The sequence below is a fragment of the Rhinopithecus bieti genome, unplaced genomic scaffold (genome assembly GCF_001698545.2).
Source record: "Rhinopithecus bieti isolate Rb0 unplaced genomic scaffold, ASM169854v2 scaffold_22453, whole genome shotgun sequence".
In the NCBI taxonomy this organism is placed as follows: domain Eukaryota; kingdom Metazoa; phylum Chordata; class Mammalia; order Primates; family Cercopithecidae; genus Rhinopithecus; species Rhinopithecus bieti.
Window position 1 is genome coordinate 508192 of NW_016810682.1, and position 17992 is coordinate 526183.

The window sequence follows — 17992 nt, forward strand, 5'->3', positions numbered from 1 at the left end:
TTTATTTTTTTGAGACGGAGTCTCGCTCTGTCGCCCAGGCTGGAGTGCAGTGGCCGGATCTCAGCTCACTGCAAGCTCCGCCTCCCGGGTTTACGCCATTCTCCTGCCTCAGCCTCCCAAGTAGCTGGGACTACAGGCGCCCACCACCTCGCCCGGCTAGTTTTTTTGTATTTTTTAGTAGAGACGGGGTTTCACCGTGTTAGCCAGGGTGGTCTTGATCTCCTGATCTCGTGATCCGCCCGTCTCGGCCTCCCAAAGTGCTGGGATTACAGTGCACTTACATTTCTAACCTAGAATCCTTATTCAGTGCATTTTGTCTTTCATTCATTTTGGAGACCCTCTGGAGTTTGTCATAGACCAGTTCCTAATTATATCATAAACAATTCTGTGATGAATGTTACTCTTCATAATTTTTTTTTTTGAGATGGAGTCTCATGGTACAATCTTCGCTCACTGCAACCTCTGCCTTCCGGGTTCAAGCCATTCTTCTGCCTCAGCCTACTGAGTAGCTAGGATTACACACGTGCACCACCATGCCTGGCTAATTTTTGCATTTTAAGTAGAGACATGGTCTCACCATGTTGGCCAGGCTGGTCTCAAACTCCTGACCTCAGCCTCCCAAAGTGCTGAGATTACAGGCATGAGCCACCGTCCCTGGCTCAAAGTTTGTTTTTGAACTACAGCAATGAAGCCTTGAATTCATTTCTCCCCCCCATGCTTCATCTACAGCCAACTAGACCCCAACCTGAAGGCTCACTGCTGCCTGGGCTCCATGCCTATCCCTGGGAAGGAGGGGATTTAGATGTTCTAGCCGGCTCTCTGGGAGTCAGCAGTAGTGAGTTACAGTTGTTGCATGATTGGCCCTGACCTACTTGGCCCCATTTTCATATCTGAGCTTTACTTTATTCCTGAGACCCAGGCTTTTCGTGATCCCAATCCTGAGGACCTGCCTTGTTCTCTTTCTTGGCAAACTGCTTATTTGCCCGGCCTCAAATATTTCAGCTTGCTCTTGCCAGGGTCCCATAGAAAGTGGAGATTAGCTTGGAACAAAGAGCTTCCTATGTGCTGATCAAATGGCCATGAGCTACCTGAGTCTCTGATCACAGCCTGCTCCTAGAGCGTCCTCTGCCAGCTTCACTCCCTGTACTCTGGGTGGTCTCCCCTCTGCTGTTTGCAAAGCTGTTTGCTGCTTACTCTCTGGACACTATCTGTACTGGATTGAACAGTATCCCTCCAACTGCGCAAGAATCCATTTCTGTTGTTTTAACCCATCACTCTCCAGTACTTTGTTACAACAACCCTAGGAAGCTCACACACTATCTATGAGGGTTTAGCTGCTTCACATCACCTCCCCGACACCAGCATCTGCCCATCTCAAGGACAAGTCTGATTCCAGGTTTCAGTCCTTTCTGGTCTGCTCCAACATACAGGTAACAGACCCATAACCAGATCTATCATAATCAAAAGACATTATGCCTTTAAATTCTGAAGCTATCGTAATAGACATTATGCCTTTAAATTCTGAAAAGTACTCTTAACTAAAAGGAGTACTCCACAGAAACCAAATGTAAAAATAAATACTCAGACCAAAGTACTAAAGAGAGCTCTACCACACTGATTCCAAATTCCTCTTTGCCTTTTATCACCCCTTTTTATCAACCTATTTTGAATTCTTAAAGCATCTTTTAATAGATTCCCGAGCTATAAGCTGGCACCATGGAAGCAATCCTATCCAGAAAGAAGCAGAAAAAAACAAGTGAATGAGAAGTGTGGTGTTTGGCACATTGGAACAGCAATGGATTGAAGTCATATATTATATTTGAATCCCAGTTCCACCTCTTACTGGCTCCACGGGCTTGTAAGAGTATTCCGTCTCTCTGGCCCCGTTTCCTAAGAAAGGCTCTGAAAACAAATTGCCTAGGTTCAAATCCAGGATCTACCTCTTACTAGCTGTATGACCTTATACAAGCTATTTAACCTTGCCGTGCTTTAGTTTCTTCATCTAAAAAAAAAGTATAACAACAAAAATTAGCTGAGTGTGGTGGCGCATGCCTGTAGTCCCAGCTACTTGGGAGGCTAAGGCAGAAGAATCACTTGAACTAGGGAGGCGGAGGTTACAGTGAGCCGAGATCGCGCCACTGCACTCCAGCCTGGTCAAGAGAGCGAGACTCCATCTCAAAAACAAAAAAAAAAGAAGTATAACAACAATACCTACTGCATAGAATTTTGCTAGGATTCAATGATTTAGTATACATAAAGCACTTAGCACAGTGCCATGAACACAGCAAGAACTTGATAAATGTTAGCTTCGACTGCTGCTGCTGATGCTATTACTACCATTATTACTATCTGTAATACAACTAATGCCACTTACAGGATTATAAACCGACAATGTATGTGAAAGCACTTGGCAAACTGCCTTGCACGTAAGAGACAATAAATATGTATTGAATGTGAAATAAATAGGAGGAGATAGGAATACTCAAAAAAGCAGTATTCCTTTTCTGAGGGCCAGAGATGGGCACATTGGCCAAAAGCCGTGTATCTAAAAGTGCTAAATACTTGGTGCAGCAAGAAAGGCTAAAGGCATTCTGAGGAATGTCATAGGCCTTCCCAATGGAGCACTGCCCCACTGCAGCTATCTCAGAATCTCAGGATTGTCTGGTAAGGTACACGTCATCTAGTCAAGCCCTGTTCACATCACCTCCTGAAATGTACCCATCCACTTCCCCTATTTGGGCAGAACACCTCTGTAGAGTATCACTCACAAGTGGGTCATAAGGCTTCTGACTCATTACCATGTCCTGATATTCTCAACTTCATTCTCTGTGTTGAAATACTGGCCAAAATAGAGTTCAGAAATGAGCTCTGCTGCCAGGCTTAACCCAATCTCCTATTTGTACACCATGCTTTAAAATGCACAGAACACCTGTACATATATTTTACCCTGTATAGTAGGCAGGGACTATTAACCACATTATACAAATGGAGAAACCAAGTCTCAGCCAGGGAGATTAAGTACTTGTTCAATATTGTAGGGCACTGGGGATGATTTGTCCTACAAGGGGACATCTGGTAGTGTATGGAAACATTCTAAATTGTCACTACGTGGATATTACCCCTAGCAATTAGTGGATAAAGGTCATGGAGGCTGCTAATCATCCTATAATGCATGACAGTCCTCTACAACAACGAATTATATGGTTCCAATGCCAACGGTGTTAATGTTGAGAAACACTGTTACAGAGCAAAAAAGGGTCAGAGATAGGACCCTTGTTTCTGCTATTCTTTAAAGAATTTGTGTTTGTTTATTTAAGGGACAATTACCTTGCAAATAAGAGCAAGAAACAGATAACAGTGGAAGAATCCAAGTGAAGAGGGGGAGAAAAGATCCATGGACAAAGCAAAATAATCCTGGGAATTCCATTGGCTTGAAATTGTTTTTCACACTGTTCTAAAAGAGGCAGGCCATCTCTCCAATACATAATCATAATGCTATAGTCAACTCTGTAATTGTAAAAATTTCATAAAGAGACAACTTGCTCATTTTCTTTAAAATTATAAATTATAATTGTTAGGCAGCAATTTTATTTTCAAGCTACTCAATTTTCAATTGCTAAATTATTTATACTTCCCTAATATTTATATACCACAGCTGGAGTACAGTCGTGCTTGTCTTTGAATGCAGTGATGACAAATGAATATAGGTGACATTAATAAGATTAATATTCAAGCCATTAGTAATCATGCTGGAAATTGCAGTTGAGCATTTTGGTTAAAATAGTCAACAAATGCAAAAGATAAACGAAGTCTGCCTTTTAAACAAGAGTTACATACGGTGCATCCAATATTGCTGGGTTTTTCAATCAAACCAAGACTGAGGAAAGTGTTATTCCCAAGTGAGGAATTTTAGAACATTCTAGGCAAAGATACATACTGCATGCAAGTGATACGACACCTTAATTAGATTCAACCAGCAGACTGTATTACACTGCGACTCGGAACAATAGTTCTGAGCCAAGATTACAATAAATTTCAAAATCTATAATGTGTGAAATTAAATTCTACAATAATGCATAAAAGTCCTAATTTGAATCAATTTTCAACTTGCAAATACATGAAAAACTAAAAAATGAAATTCAGGGTAAGAGAAACAAAGAATATACAAGTATCAGTAAATACTATTAATTAGGAAGGCCAAATTTCCACTGAACAAGAATTAGACATTTTCTACCATATTCATTCCACTGCAAAGATATTTAATTTTCAAAATATCAGAACTTGAATCTCACATATACTATTAGGATATACTTTGGTATTATTTTAAGGTAAGCTCTCTCCCTATTAATCTAGGATCCACTAGTGCATTCAAATAAATAAAAGTAGAAAACACTGAAGTTTGTATGTTGGTACATTCACCTTTTATTGATGAAACAATATATTGATAATAGTATGAATTCCATGGCTGCCATATGAATGTGAACTTGCAGTAACAACAAATGAAGACAAATAAACAGCACAGAGGATTAAGGTCCAGACAGGTAAAAAATATAGCAAAGGTTAGAGTTAAGTCAATAAATTAGGATCACCATGAATATAATGTAGTTCCATTTCAGTAAGGTATTAACAAGGTAAGGTATTCAGTCTCTCTGGCCCTGGATCCTAAGAAAGGTTCTGAAAGCAAACTGGCTAGGTTCAAATCCAGGATCTACCTCTTACTAGCTGTGTGACCTTACACAAGCTATTTAACCCTGCTGTGCTTTAGTTTCTTCATCTAATAAAAGAAGTATAATAACAAAAATTAGCTGGGTGTGGTGGGTAAGTAAAATAACAGTTACTTATCTTATCTTTGTGGATAAGACTACAAAATCTTAGTTAAGTGTAACTGAGACAGAATAAAACTAAAAACCAATACTCAGAACACTTAGGCAGTGGTCCTGTTCTATTCAAGATTTTTTTTGTTTTGTTTTGTTTTTTTCTGAGACAGAGTCTCACTCTGTCATTCAGACTGGAAGGCAGAGGCACGATCTCAATTCACGGCCACCTCCGCCTCCCAGGTTCAAGCAATTCTCCTGCTTCAGCCTCCTGAGTAGCTAGGATTACAGGCATGCACCACTATGCCCAGCTAATTTTTTTTTGTATTTTTAGTAGAGACGGGGTTTCACCATGTTGGCCAGGCTGGTCTCGAACTCCTGATCTCATGATCCACCCACCTCAGTCTGCCAAAGTGCTGGGATCACAGGCGTGAGCCACTGCGCCCGGCCTCTATTCAGTTTTTCAATCAACAACTTAGTTTAGGAATATTTAAGAAATGTGCAAATGCTGGCAGGAGCAATGCTGGCAGGGACAGCTGTTATTACATGAGCGCAGAATCAAGATTCAAAATTTCAAAAAAAGGGAAAGTGGCTGGGTGAGGAGGCTCATGCCTGTAATCCCAGCACTTTGGGAAGCCGAGGCAGGTGGATAAAGGTTAGGAGTTCGAGACCAGTCTGGCCAATATAGTGAAACCCCATCTCTACTAAAAATACAAAAATTAGCTGGATGTGGTGGCGGGCGCCTGTAGTCCCAGCTACTCTGGAGGCTGAGGCAGGAGAACCTAGGAGGGGGAGGTTGCAGTGAGCTGATATCGCGCCACTGCACTCCAGCCTGGGCAACAGAGAGAGATTCTGTCTCAAAAAAAAAAAAAAAAAGAAGAAGAAGAAGAGAATGCTAGGCTGAAACAAGAAGAACTGAATGTAAAGAAACAGAAGTCAAAGAACTTATAGCTGCTCAGAGCTGGAATGGATCTTGAAAATAATTGATTACTGCAGTGCTCTAACACTGCTGATGAAGGAAACAAGGACCAGTAAGTACCCTTCCGGGGTGACACCTAAAATGCGTGGGAAAGCCGATGCACAGTAATACCTAAATGAATTAGGAGAACTAACTTGTAGCCGTAGTAAATCAGAAAAGATGGGATGTCTGGGAATATTCCCAAATTAATAGGCACAAAAAGATGCTTGGGATGGGGATCCTTCCTGCTTTAGGCATCTGTGATTCTCAGATGACTAGCAACTACCGAGCTGAGAAACAATATTTATTTCATAGTGGTTATGAGAGTGGGCTCCCAGCTTGACTGCTAGGGTTCAAATCCCAGCTCTGCTACTCACTAGCTATAAGACCCTGAATAAGTTATTTAAGGTCTCTGTCCCTTTGTTTCTTGATCTGTAAGAGGAAGACAATAATAGCAACCACCTCATTTAGAGCAGAGCCTGGTAAGTAACAAAAGCTCATGCATGTTAAGTATTACTTTTGTGACAATAGGATGAGAATATGCATGCCGGCAAATATTTTATTTTTTCTGAGCAACCATGTGCAAGAGCCACAAAGATATGTAACACACACACTTCAGGAAACTCTATCCATTTAGAGGGGGGAAACAAGGAAGTAGAGAAAAAAAAAAAGAATTAAAACAACCAAAAGAGTGCTGCAGATGCTCTAGATGGAAGAGATTTCATTCAGCACAACTCAAACACAGAACTCCATTTCTAGACACCTAAGACTTAGACCTGGTCTGCCGGTCGGCATCTCCCCCACTTTCTACATCAGTTTTCGGGGGTTCAAAACTCACTGAAAATGTTATCATTCCATTTTCTAAAATCCACATAACACCTCATTTTGTTTTACACAACATACATCTTTATCAAGACTTTTTATGGTCAAGGTGAATATTCAAAATCTTAGCTGGATAAAATGACTCTAGTTATCCTTTATGGCACAGTATCTCATAACCAAGAAGTAAAGTATGGTTAGAAGGCTCAATATTTACAGAAGAATGCCAATCCTAGCCCCAGTTATACTCACGGCCCCTCTTGTTCTTATTCAGCATCATAGAATACCCATAACTTCAAGTAATTTCCAGGTAGAATAATCCCTAATTGACTGACACTTAATAACTTGGCTGAGAGGTATTATACTTATCAAGGGATTGCCTAAAGAATATGTAGTTACGCCAGGCACAGTGGCTCATGCCTGTAATCCCAGCACTTTGGGAGGCTAAGGCAGGTGGATCATTTGAGGTCAGGAGTTCAAGACCAGCCTGATCAACATGGTGAAACACTGTCTCTACTAAAAATACAAAAATTAGCCAGGTGTGGTGGTACACGCCTGTAATCCCAGCTGGGAGGCTGAGGCAGAAGAATTGCTTGAACCCAGGAGGTGGAGGTTGCAGTGAGCTGAGATCACACCACTGCACACAAAGCGAGACTCCGTCTCAAAACAAACAAACAAACAAAAAACGTAGAGTTAACCATTTACTCATTCTTGATTGGCAGTCTTCAAAGTTGGGGCATGTGTACCACAGAGGATATGCAAGATGATCACCGAGGTGTGGAAAGAATATATTAGCACTTCTATTTATATTCATTTTCTATCTAATAATAAGAAATTGAGCTTTGTTAATATTTAGTATATGGATCAGCACTGGTACCCTCACTAGTCCCTATATAACCTACATTATGAGATACTTTTAAGAAAGAATGGTATTGCAAAGCACTGTGCTTTACAGGAGCACAGTTAAATGGATTTACAGATTATAGTATACAGTTTAATGAAGCTAAATCCTCATTGAATAGACAAGTGGCTGAAGACTCTTGCAAAGAAACCACAGATTGAAGACTATGAATACAAGCAAACAGTAACGGAGCTGACACTTCTACTTTTAGTACATCAACCAAAACACAAAGTTAAAAAAAGACCTAATTAGATTTAACAAGTTGTCTGCAAAACTTGAAATTAGCAAGACTATTTTAAATAAGGACTTACACTATTGTTAACAATGAACCTTAAATCTGAAGTATATATAGCTATATTGCCATCACAATTCTATTTTCTTTTTTTTTTTTTTTTTTGAGAAGGAGTCTCTGTCACCCAGGCTGGAGTCCAGTGGTGCGATCTCAGCTCACTGCAACCTCTGCCTCCCGGGTTCAAATGATTCTCATGCCTCAGCCTCCAAAGTAGCTGGGATTACAGGCATGCACCACCACGACCAGCAAACTCTTGTACTTTTAGTAGAGATGGGGTTTCACCATATTGGCCAAGCTACTCCTGGCCTCAAGTGATCTGCCCATCTTGGCTTCCCAAAGTGCGGGGATTACAGGCATAAGCCACTGGGCCTGACCTTCTTTTTTTTTTTTTTAAGATGTGGGGAATGTAGCCTGAGCTGGAGTGCAATGGTACAATCATAGCCCACTGCAGCCTTGAACTCCTAGGCTCAAGCAATCCTCCCACCTCAGTCTCCTAAGTAGCTAGGACTAAAGACAAATGCCACCATGCCCAGCTAATTTTATTTTTTGTAGAGACAGAGTCTCACTATGTTGCCCAGGCTGGTCTCAAACTTCTGGCCTCAAGCCATGTCCCTGCCTCAGCCTCCCAAAGTGGTGAGATTACAGGCATGAGCCACCACACCTGACCTACATTTAGATCTTTAAAATCCAGAATCCAGAATATGAAAGCAAATCTCTACAGTTTTGTTTTTTTTAATGATGTTTAAAGTCAAGAAAACACACTAAAGCAAATTCTAGATGAATCAAACATTTAAACATTTTAAAAGTGAAGCCATAAAAGCACTAGAAGAAAACATGGATATTTTTAAAAATAAAGTCAAAAAGCCCTTCCAAATATGACAATAAAAAATTGACAGGCTGGCCGGGCGCGGTGGCTCAAGCCTGTAATCCCAGCACTTTGGGAGGCCGAGACGGGCGGATCACGAGGTCAGGAGATCGAGACCATCCTGGCTAACACGGTGAAACCCCGTCTCTACTAAAATACAAAAAAAAAACTAGCCGGGTGAAGTGGCGGGCGCCTGTAGTCCCAGCTACTCGGGAGGCTGAGGCAGGAGAATGGCGTAAACCCGGGAGGCGGAGCTTGCAGTGAGCTGAGATCCGGCCACTGCACTCCAGCCCCGGGACAGAGTGAGACTCTGCCTCAAAAAAAAAAAAAAAAAATTGACAGGCTGGGCACAGTGGTTCATGCCTATAATCCCAACATTGTGGGAGGATCACTTGAGGCCAGAGACAAGCCTCAGCAACATAGTGAGACCCTATCTCTACAAAAAATATTAGCCAAGTGTGGTGGAGCACGCCTGTAGTTCCAGCTACTCAGGAGGCTGAGGCGGGAGGATCACTTGAGCCCAGGAGACTGAGGCTGCAGTGAGCTATGACTGCACCACTGTACTTCAGCCTGGGTGACAAAGCAGGACCCTATCTCTAAAAAAAAAAAAAGAAAGAAAGAAAGAAAGAAAAAGACTGATGAATTTCACTAAAAACTAAAATTCCTGCAGAGCAAAAAACAAGTCTTAAACATAACGATCAAAAATACTGATACACTGTATTGGTGGGGGATATGGAGAAACTGGCATTATTACGCTACTGTTGGTAGTTGCATAAACCAATACGACTTTACTAGGAAGCAATTTGGCAATATCTATCAGATTACTAATTCATATGCCTTTGACCCAACAACTGTTCTAGAAATTTTCTTACAGATTTATTATATTCACAATGTACAAATTACTATTTGGAAATTACTTAAACGTCCATTAACCTAGGACTGGTTAAATAAATTATAGTACATGCATACACTGCAATTCTATGCAGTCATAAAAAGAATGAAGAGGCTCTGAGCTGGGTATGAAGTGCTATGATTCCCAAGACACACTGCTAAGGGAGGAAAACAAGGTGCAGAACAGTGTTTATGGTATGCTACCACCTGTGTAAAAAAAAAAACTGGGGCCGGCGCGGTGGCTCAAGCCTGTAATCCCAGCACTCTGGGAGGCCGAGACGGGCGGATCACGAGGTCAGGAGATCGAGACCATCCTGGCTAACACGGTGAAACCTCGTCTCTACTAAAAAAAATACAAAAAAAAAACTATCCAGGCAAGGTGGCCGGCGCCTGTAGTCCCAGCTACTCGGGAGGCTGAGGCAGGAGAATGGCGTAAACCCGGGAGGCGGAGCTTGCAGTGACCTGAGATCCGGCCACTGCACTCCAGCCTGGGCGACAGAGCGAGACTCCGTCTCAAAAAAAAAAAAAAAAAAACTGGGAAGGGGGTAGCAGAAAGAGAAAATATATAAATATATAATTCCTTACATATGCAGACTAATGTCTGAAAAAAAATACATAAAAATCTGATAAACGGCCGGGCGCAGTGGCTCAAGCCTGTAATCCCAGCACTTTGGGAGGCCGAGACGGGCGGATCACGAGGTCAGGAGATCGAGACCATCCTGGCTAACATGGTGAAACCCCGTCTCTACTAAAATACAAAAAACTAGCCGGGCGAGGTGGCGGGCGCCTGTAGTCCCAGCTACTCAGGAGGCTGAGGCAGGAGAATGGCGTGAACCCGGGAGGCGGAGCTTGCAGTGAGCCGAGATTGCGCCACTGCACTCCAGTCTGGGCGACAGAGCGAGACTCCGCCTCAAATAAAACAAAACAAACAAAAAAAAATCTCATAAACATGGTAACAATGATTGCCTCTAAGAAATAGGTTTTATGGCCAGGCACGGTGGCTCACACCTGTAATTCCAACACTCGGGAGGCTGAGGCAGGCTGATCACCTAAGGTCAGGAGTTCGAGACCAGCCTGTCCAACATAGTGAAACCCCGTCTCTGCTAAAACTATAAAAATTAGCTGGGCGTGGTGGGAGCCTGTAATCCCAGCTACTCAGGAGGCTGAGGCAGCAGAATCGCTTGAACCTGGGAGGCAGAGGTTGCAGTGAGCCAAGATCACACCATTGCACTCCAGCCTGGGTGACAAAGTAAGACTCTGCCTCAAAAAAAAAAAAAAAAAAGAGTTTCACATGCTAGATACCTTTAATAATTTTCCAGCTTTCTAGCTACTCAGGTTACTCCCCTCATCCAATCCATCCACAAATCATGTTAGCTACGCCTTCAAAAGACATCCAGACTGTTCTACATTCTGACTGTGGCGATGGTTATATGAACCTATACATGTGTTAGAATTCATAGACCTGTATATACAAAGGGTCAATTTTACTTTATGTTAATACAAAAATAATTTTTTAAAAAAGACATCCAGACCAGAAGTGGTGGCTCACGCCTGTAATCCCAGAATCTTGGGAGGCCAAGGCAGGTGGATCACCTGAGGTTAGGAGTTCAAGACCAACCTGGCCAACATGGCGAAACCCCATCTCTACTAAAACTACAAAAATTAGCCACACATGGTGGCAAGAACCTATAATCCCAGCTACTTGGGAGGCTGAGGCAGGAGAATCACTTCAACCCAGGAGGTGGAGGTTGCAGTGAGCCAAAATCACACCACTGCCCTCTAGCCTGGGCGACCGGGTGAGCCTCCAACTCAAAAACAAAACAAACAAACAAACAAAGACATCTGTTATCTACCCACTTTTTACCACCTCCACTGCCACCATCTCTTATCTGAATCATTACAATATCCTCCTGACCAGATGCCCTGGTTCTCTTCTTCACTTCCTACAGTCATCTCCACACAGCAGCCAGTGTGATCCTGTTAAAAACTAAACCAAATCGGCCGGGCGCGGTGGCTCAAGCCTGTAATCCCAGCACTTTGGGAGGCCGAGACGGGCGGATCACGAGGTCAGGAGATCGAGACCATCCTGGCGAACACGGTGAAACCCCGTCTCTACTAAAAAAATACAAAAAACTAGCCGGGCGAGGTGGTGGGCGCCTGTAGTCCCAGCTACTCAGGAGGCCGAGGCAGGAGAATGGCGTAAACCCGGGAGGCAGAGCTTGCAGTGAGCCGAGATCGCGCCACTGCACTCCAGCCTGGGCGACAGAGCGAGACTCTGTCTCAAAAAAAAAAAAACTAAACCAAATCATGTCCTCAAAAGCCTCCAATGGCTATCCATTTCACGTAGAAAAAATGCTAAAGTCCTTATGAGAGCCTACCCAGCCCAAAGCAGCTTGACCTCCTGTTCCCAAGGTTTCCTTTCCTACTGGCCTCTTCACTTACTAAACTCAAGGCTGCATTGGCCCTCTCACCCTCCGCTGACAACACCAGGTGTGTTCCTACCTCCCAGTCTTTGCTCTAGCTGTTCCCTCTGCCGGAAATATTTTTCTCACTTGACACTCTCACATCCTTCAAGTCTCCTTACATCTCGCCTCCATGAAGTTTATCCTGACCATCTTGTTTAATCATGCAACCTACTAGACCTTTCCTCCACAACTCCCCCATCTGTACTCCTGATTCCTCTTTATCCTACTCAATTTTTTTCTCTTTTCCAAAGTACATATCATCTTTTAGTAAAATTTACTTATTAGGCTTATTGTCTTTCTCTATATCCCACTACTAGAAGATAAACTCCACGAGGACAGGGATCTTTCATTCGTTTTATTCACAGATATACCCCACACATCTAGAAAAGTGGCTGGCACATATTAGGTGTTTGGTAACTATTTTACTCCTCCCTGAGGTAAAATGACATCGAATAAATGAGTAAATGAACAAACAAATGAACACATAAACAAGTGGTTGTCTTTCTGATTAGAGAACACTTGAACAGAGACCTGAAAGAAGGGAGGAAACAAAGCATCTCTCCTGGAGAAAACCATTTCAGGTGAAAGGGTAAATACAAATGCCCTAAAGCAGGCACATCTTAGCATGTTCCAGAAAAAGGGGGAAAAAGAAACAACAAGGAGAACAATGCGGGTAGCACAAGTGAGGCAGGAAGTAAACCACAAGGGCAGTGAGGTGATGGGAGGCCACATTACACGGGGGAAACCCCACAGTACACAGGGCAAACTCTGGCTTGTATGAGATGAGAAAGAGGCCACTAGAGAGCTTCAAATGAAATGTTATGATCTATGTTAGTTAAATGTTATATGTTAGTTAAAAATCTTTCCATAAAGAAGGCACAGGTGGAGCTGAACTTCCATCCACAAAATGTTAAGCTCTCCCAAGACAAGTAAAAGAAAGAATACTCCCCAATGTAACTTTATGGGGCTAATACAAATAATGAATCCAAAACCAAACGTACAAAGATAGTTCCCAAAAAAGCACACATTAATTTTTGAGCCAATTTTAAGTCCTGGACAAAATACTAGCAAATCTCATTTAGAAATGCATATAATCCCAGCCTCTTTGGGAGGCCAAGCCAGGAGGATCACTTGAGGTCAGGAGTTCGAGAGCAGCCTGGCCAACATCGTGAAACCTCATCTCTACTAAACATACAAAATTAGCTGGGCTTAGTGGCACTCGCCTATAATCCCAGCTAGTCGGGAGGCTGAGGCAGGAGAATCGCTTGAACTCAGGAGGCAGAGCTTGCAGTGAGCCGAGATGGCACCACTATACTCCAGCCTTGGCAACAGAGCAAGGCTTTGTCTCAAAAATAATTGCCAGATGTTTGGTGGCTCATGCCTGTAATGCCAGCATTTTGGAAGGCCGAGGTGTGTGGATCACTTGAGGTCAGGAGTCCGAGACCAGCTTGGCCAACATGGCAAAACCCCACCTCTACTAAAAATAAAAAAATTAGCCAGGCACGGTGGCGCATGATTGTAATCCCAGCTACTGAGGAGACTGAGGCAAGAGAATCGCTTGAATTGAGGAGGGGTAGGTTGTAGTGAGCTGAGATCGCGCCATTGCACTCCAGCCTGGGTGACAGAGCGAGACTCTGTCACAGAAAAAAACAAAAAACAAAAATAAAATAATAATAGCAGCCAGGCACAGTGGCTCACACCTATAATCCCAGCACTTTGGGAGGCAGAGACGAGCAGATCACGAGGTCAGGAGTTCAAGACCAGCCATTGAATTGACCAGTTCAAGGCCAATATGGTGAAACCCCATCTCTACTAAAAATACAAAAATTATCCAGGCATGGTGGTGTGCAACTGTAGTCCCAGCTACTTGGGAGGCTGAGGCAGAAGAATTGCTTGAACCCGGGAGGTGGAGGTTACAGTGAGCTGAGATCTAACCACTGCACTCTAGCCTGGGCAACAGAGCAAGACGCCATCTCAAATAATAATAATAATAATAATAATGATAGCTACATTTATTGAGCACCACTCTAAATGTTTTTCATGGATTAACTCATTCAATCTTCAAAACAACCCTATGCCATGTTATTTCACCCATTTTTACAGACAAAGAAATGAAGATACAGAGAGGCTAAATAATTTACCAAAGTCAACAGATAGAAAGTAGAGATTCTGAAGATTATGAATTTCAAAAACATCAATGATATTCTGATTTAATTGCTCTGGGGGGTGGAACCAATATTTTTTAAAGCACCTCAAGCAATTCTAATGTGCAACTAGGGTTAGGAAGAACTAAATCCAATTAGCTAACTTCCCCCACCCTGAGAGAGAGTACATGGACATAGCCAAGGCAGGAGACGTTTTAGTGAGGATTAAATATAAAACAAGCAACAAGGGTCAGAAAACATGATTTCCCAGGTGTTTTCCAACAGTGAAAGTCTACCATTATCTGTTTCCACATAGTCTTTCTAGAAGTCTAGGAGGTGTAATATTCCATGTTACACCAGCTAGCAGATTCAATTCTAGTTCACTTTGGAGAAATTTGTTAGCTTATTTCTTTGGGATGGAGTTCCCAAAACAAGAATAGGGTAAAATATCCTAGCAGCCTATAATACAAGTTGAGTATCCCTTACCCAAATGTTTGGGAACAGAAGTGTTTCAGATTTCAGGCTTTGGAATATGTGCATTATATGCTTACTGACTGAATATCCCAAATCCGAAAATCCAAAACCTGAAATGCTCCAGTAAGCATTTCTTTTGAGCATCATCTCAGCACTCAAAAAGTGTCAGATTTTGGAGTATTTCAAATTTTGGATTTTCAGATTAGGGATACTCAACCTATACTAGAATACAATTATTTCAGAATAAGAAACACAGCTCTACTTTACTGAAAAGAGTAGCAAAAAGAGGGAAGAATTCAAGAGGCCAACCTAATATTTTGTAAAAGTATAACTGGATAAATGTTACTGAGCTGCACAAAGATCACTTCTGCTGACTGGAGCTAAAGCCACAAAGGGATCCTAACCCTATTCTCCTCTGTATCCTGATGTTGATGCAGTCAGGTGTGGTTCTATGGAGTCAGGAACTACTGCCACAGTCAGCATGCAGAAGCCAAAGCAACGAGTGCTACCCAGCAAAGTTCGAGAAGGTTCAAGAAGTTGTTTTTCGGGAGGAAAACAAGCTGTCTTGGCTACAGCAGCAGGCTCTAGGAGGCCGGCCTCCAGCCCACTGCCTCATTTATCTCCCCTTCACAAGGAGAAGCCTGGACACACATGGGTCCCCAAAGCGGTGTTAACAGCTACCACTCACACTGCTTCTCTTTGACCCTGCAGAATCAGAGCTCCTCAGCCTTCAAGGAGTTGGAACTATTGCAATTCCATCTCTTCCCAAAGCTATTCTCTGAAGCTTGGGAATCAACTTTAAAGAATCTTCCAAGGTGGGATACAGGAAAAACTATAAGTCAAATAAAAGTTGAAGACTGAACTCAGTATCCTTAGACTTGGTGTTCTATAGAGTGGGCAACAAGCCAACTGGGTCTACCACTTTCAACACTGTGTGCTACTTCCTAGAAGTGAGAGTTGCTTTAGGTAGTCTCCTCATCTAATTGTTAGAGATCCAATGGTTCGGCTACATAAAACTGCCCATTCCTCCCCATGTCTCTCCCATCTCTATGCCTTTGCTCATACTATCTGTACTATCAGGAATGTTCTCGCCCACATCCCTTTCTGAAATACTTCTACCCTTCTTTTAAAGACCTGCTCAAACCTCACTTCCTCTAAGATGCCCTCCCAGATCCCACCCCAACTCCTATATTAACTTCATTTACACTGTGTTATAATATGGCATTCCCCACCCTTTGCCATTTTTAGATAGCTTGTACCTGTCTCCAACAAGAAATCAGGCCCTGGTGGATAATAATAAAGTTTCATTAGATCTTTTCTATGCCTTTCAGCACCTCATATAAAGCAGAAATTCAGGAAATATTTGTTAAACAGAATTGGATTCAAGAAGCATTCAGAAGGCTTCTTACAGTAGCTCACGCCTGTAATCTCAGCACTTTGGAAGGCTGAGGTGAGAGGATCACTTGAGCCCAGGAGTTTGAGACCAGCCTGGGTAACATAGGGAAGATCCTATCTCTACAAAAAAAATTTTTTTAATTAGCTGGGTGTAGTGGTGCAGTGCCTGTGGTCCCAGCTAGTTGGGAGGCTGAGGTGGGAGGACCACTAGAGCCCAGGGGGTTGAGACTACAGTGAGCCATGATCACACTCCTGCACTTCAGCCTGGGTGACAGAGCAAGACTTTATCTCAAAAAAAGAAGAAGAAGAAGAAAGACAGAGAAGCTGCTCTGCTAGTCTGACCTCAGTTTGCTATGGAACACAAGATCCACCTGTCTTCTTTTGTTAGTTTGCTTTGAAATATTACTCTTTAAAATAATTTTCCTATTTTCCTTCCTGTGATTTTTTTTCTGATTTTTTTTTTTTTTTTGAGACAGAGTCTCGTTCTGTCGCCCAGGCTGGAGTGCAGTGGCCGAATCTCAGCTCACTGCAAGCTCCGCCTCCCGGGTTTACGCCATTCTCCTGCCTCAGCCTCTTGAGTAGCTGGGACTACAGGCTCCCGCCACCTCGCCCGGCTAGTTTTTTGTATTTTTGGTAGAAACGGGGTTTCACCACATTAGCCAGGATGGTCTCGATCTCCTGACCTCGTGATCCACCAGCCTTGGCCTCCCAAAGTGCTGTGATTACAGGCGTGAGCCACCGCGCCCAGCCTGAATGTGCTTCTTTCTCTCAAAATATCTTACTGTATTATATAAACTCACCAATTTTCAGACCACAGTTGACCATGGGCAACCTAAGATTGCAGAAAGCAAAACCGCTGACAAGGGGGAACTACTGTATACAAGTGTAGCCAACTCCCAGATTAAGAAACAGAACAGAAGCCCACTCCTTAACCATTCCCAAAGAATAACTATGATTTTTGACTTCTAACAGCAGAGAATAACTTTTTTGCCTGTTTTTGTACATTTATGAATGGAAGCATATACTATGCAGAATAGAAAAGTTCTACATTGAAATTCTATGCCTTGTAATACTCACCATAATCTTCTTGTATAAAGCCATTACATTATCATCATCAAATGGTAGAAATCCACACATAAGAACATATAACAGTATGCCCATACTCCAAACATCTGCCTGAGAGAAAGAGGGAAAAAGGAAAATCACTGAAACAAAAATTCAAACATATTTCAGAATGGCTGGACTCTTGATACAATCACAGAATTGTCACAAAGCTAAAAGAGAGCTCAGAGATCAACAATTTCAACCTGCTCATTCTATAGTCAGAGAACCTGAAGCTAAGGAGGCTTCTCTAAAGTCACCCAGTCAATTGGAGGCCACCCAGGAAGGCTTCCTGACTTCCAATTCAATGCACTCTCCTCCAGCTGGACTTTAACACTTAACAGAAAATAATTTCCAGTAGGCTGGGCTGGACTGGACATGATAAGAAGATGAGACAATTCTACAGTGCTACTGAAGGTTTAGGTTACATATGAAGTTTACGTAAACAGGCATGAGGATGTCTTAAAATTTATTAATAATCAGCAATATGACTAAGCTGTACTATAAAATTCTATGTAGAGAACTTTAATAAAGTTCAATGATTGACTTTTCAAATGTAGAGGCAGCCGGGCGTGGTGGCTCTAATCCCAGCACTTTGGGAGGCCGAGGTGGGAGGATCACCTGAGGTCAGGAGTTCGAGACTAGCCTGGCCAACATGGTGAAACCCCATCTCTACCAAAACTACAAAAATTAGCCAGGCGTGGTGGCGCATGCCCACAGTCCCAGCTACTCGGGAGGCTGAAGCAGGAGAATCGCTTGAACCCAAGAGGTGGAGGTTGCAGTGAGCCGAGATCATGCCACTGTACTCCAACCTGGGAGACAGAGTGAAACTCCATCTAAAAACAAACAAACAAACAAACATATATATATATA

General features: G+C 42.6%; 1 protein-coding gene across 1 annotated transcript in view; it reads right to left on the reverse strand.

Moving 5' to 3' along the window:
* The window catches only part of MELK (maternal embryonic leucine zipper kinase), a 106699-nt gene that overhangs the window by 62744 nt on the left and 25963 nt on the right, over positions 1-17992 (reverse strand). Inside the window, exon 8 of the mRNA XM_017892646.1 lies at positions 17096-17194. Within this exon, the coding sequence (XP_017748135.1) occupies positions 17096-17194 (99 nt within the window). The remainder of the gene's footprint in view (positions 1-17095; positions 17195-17992) is intronic.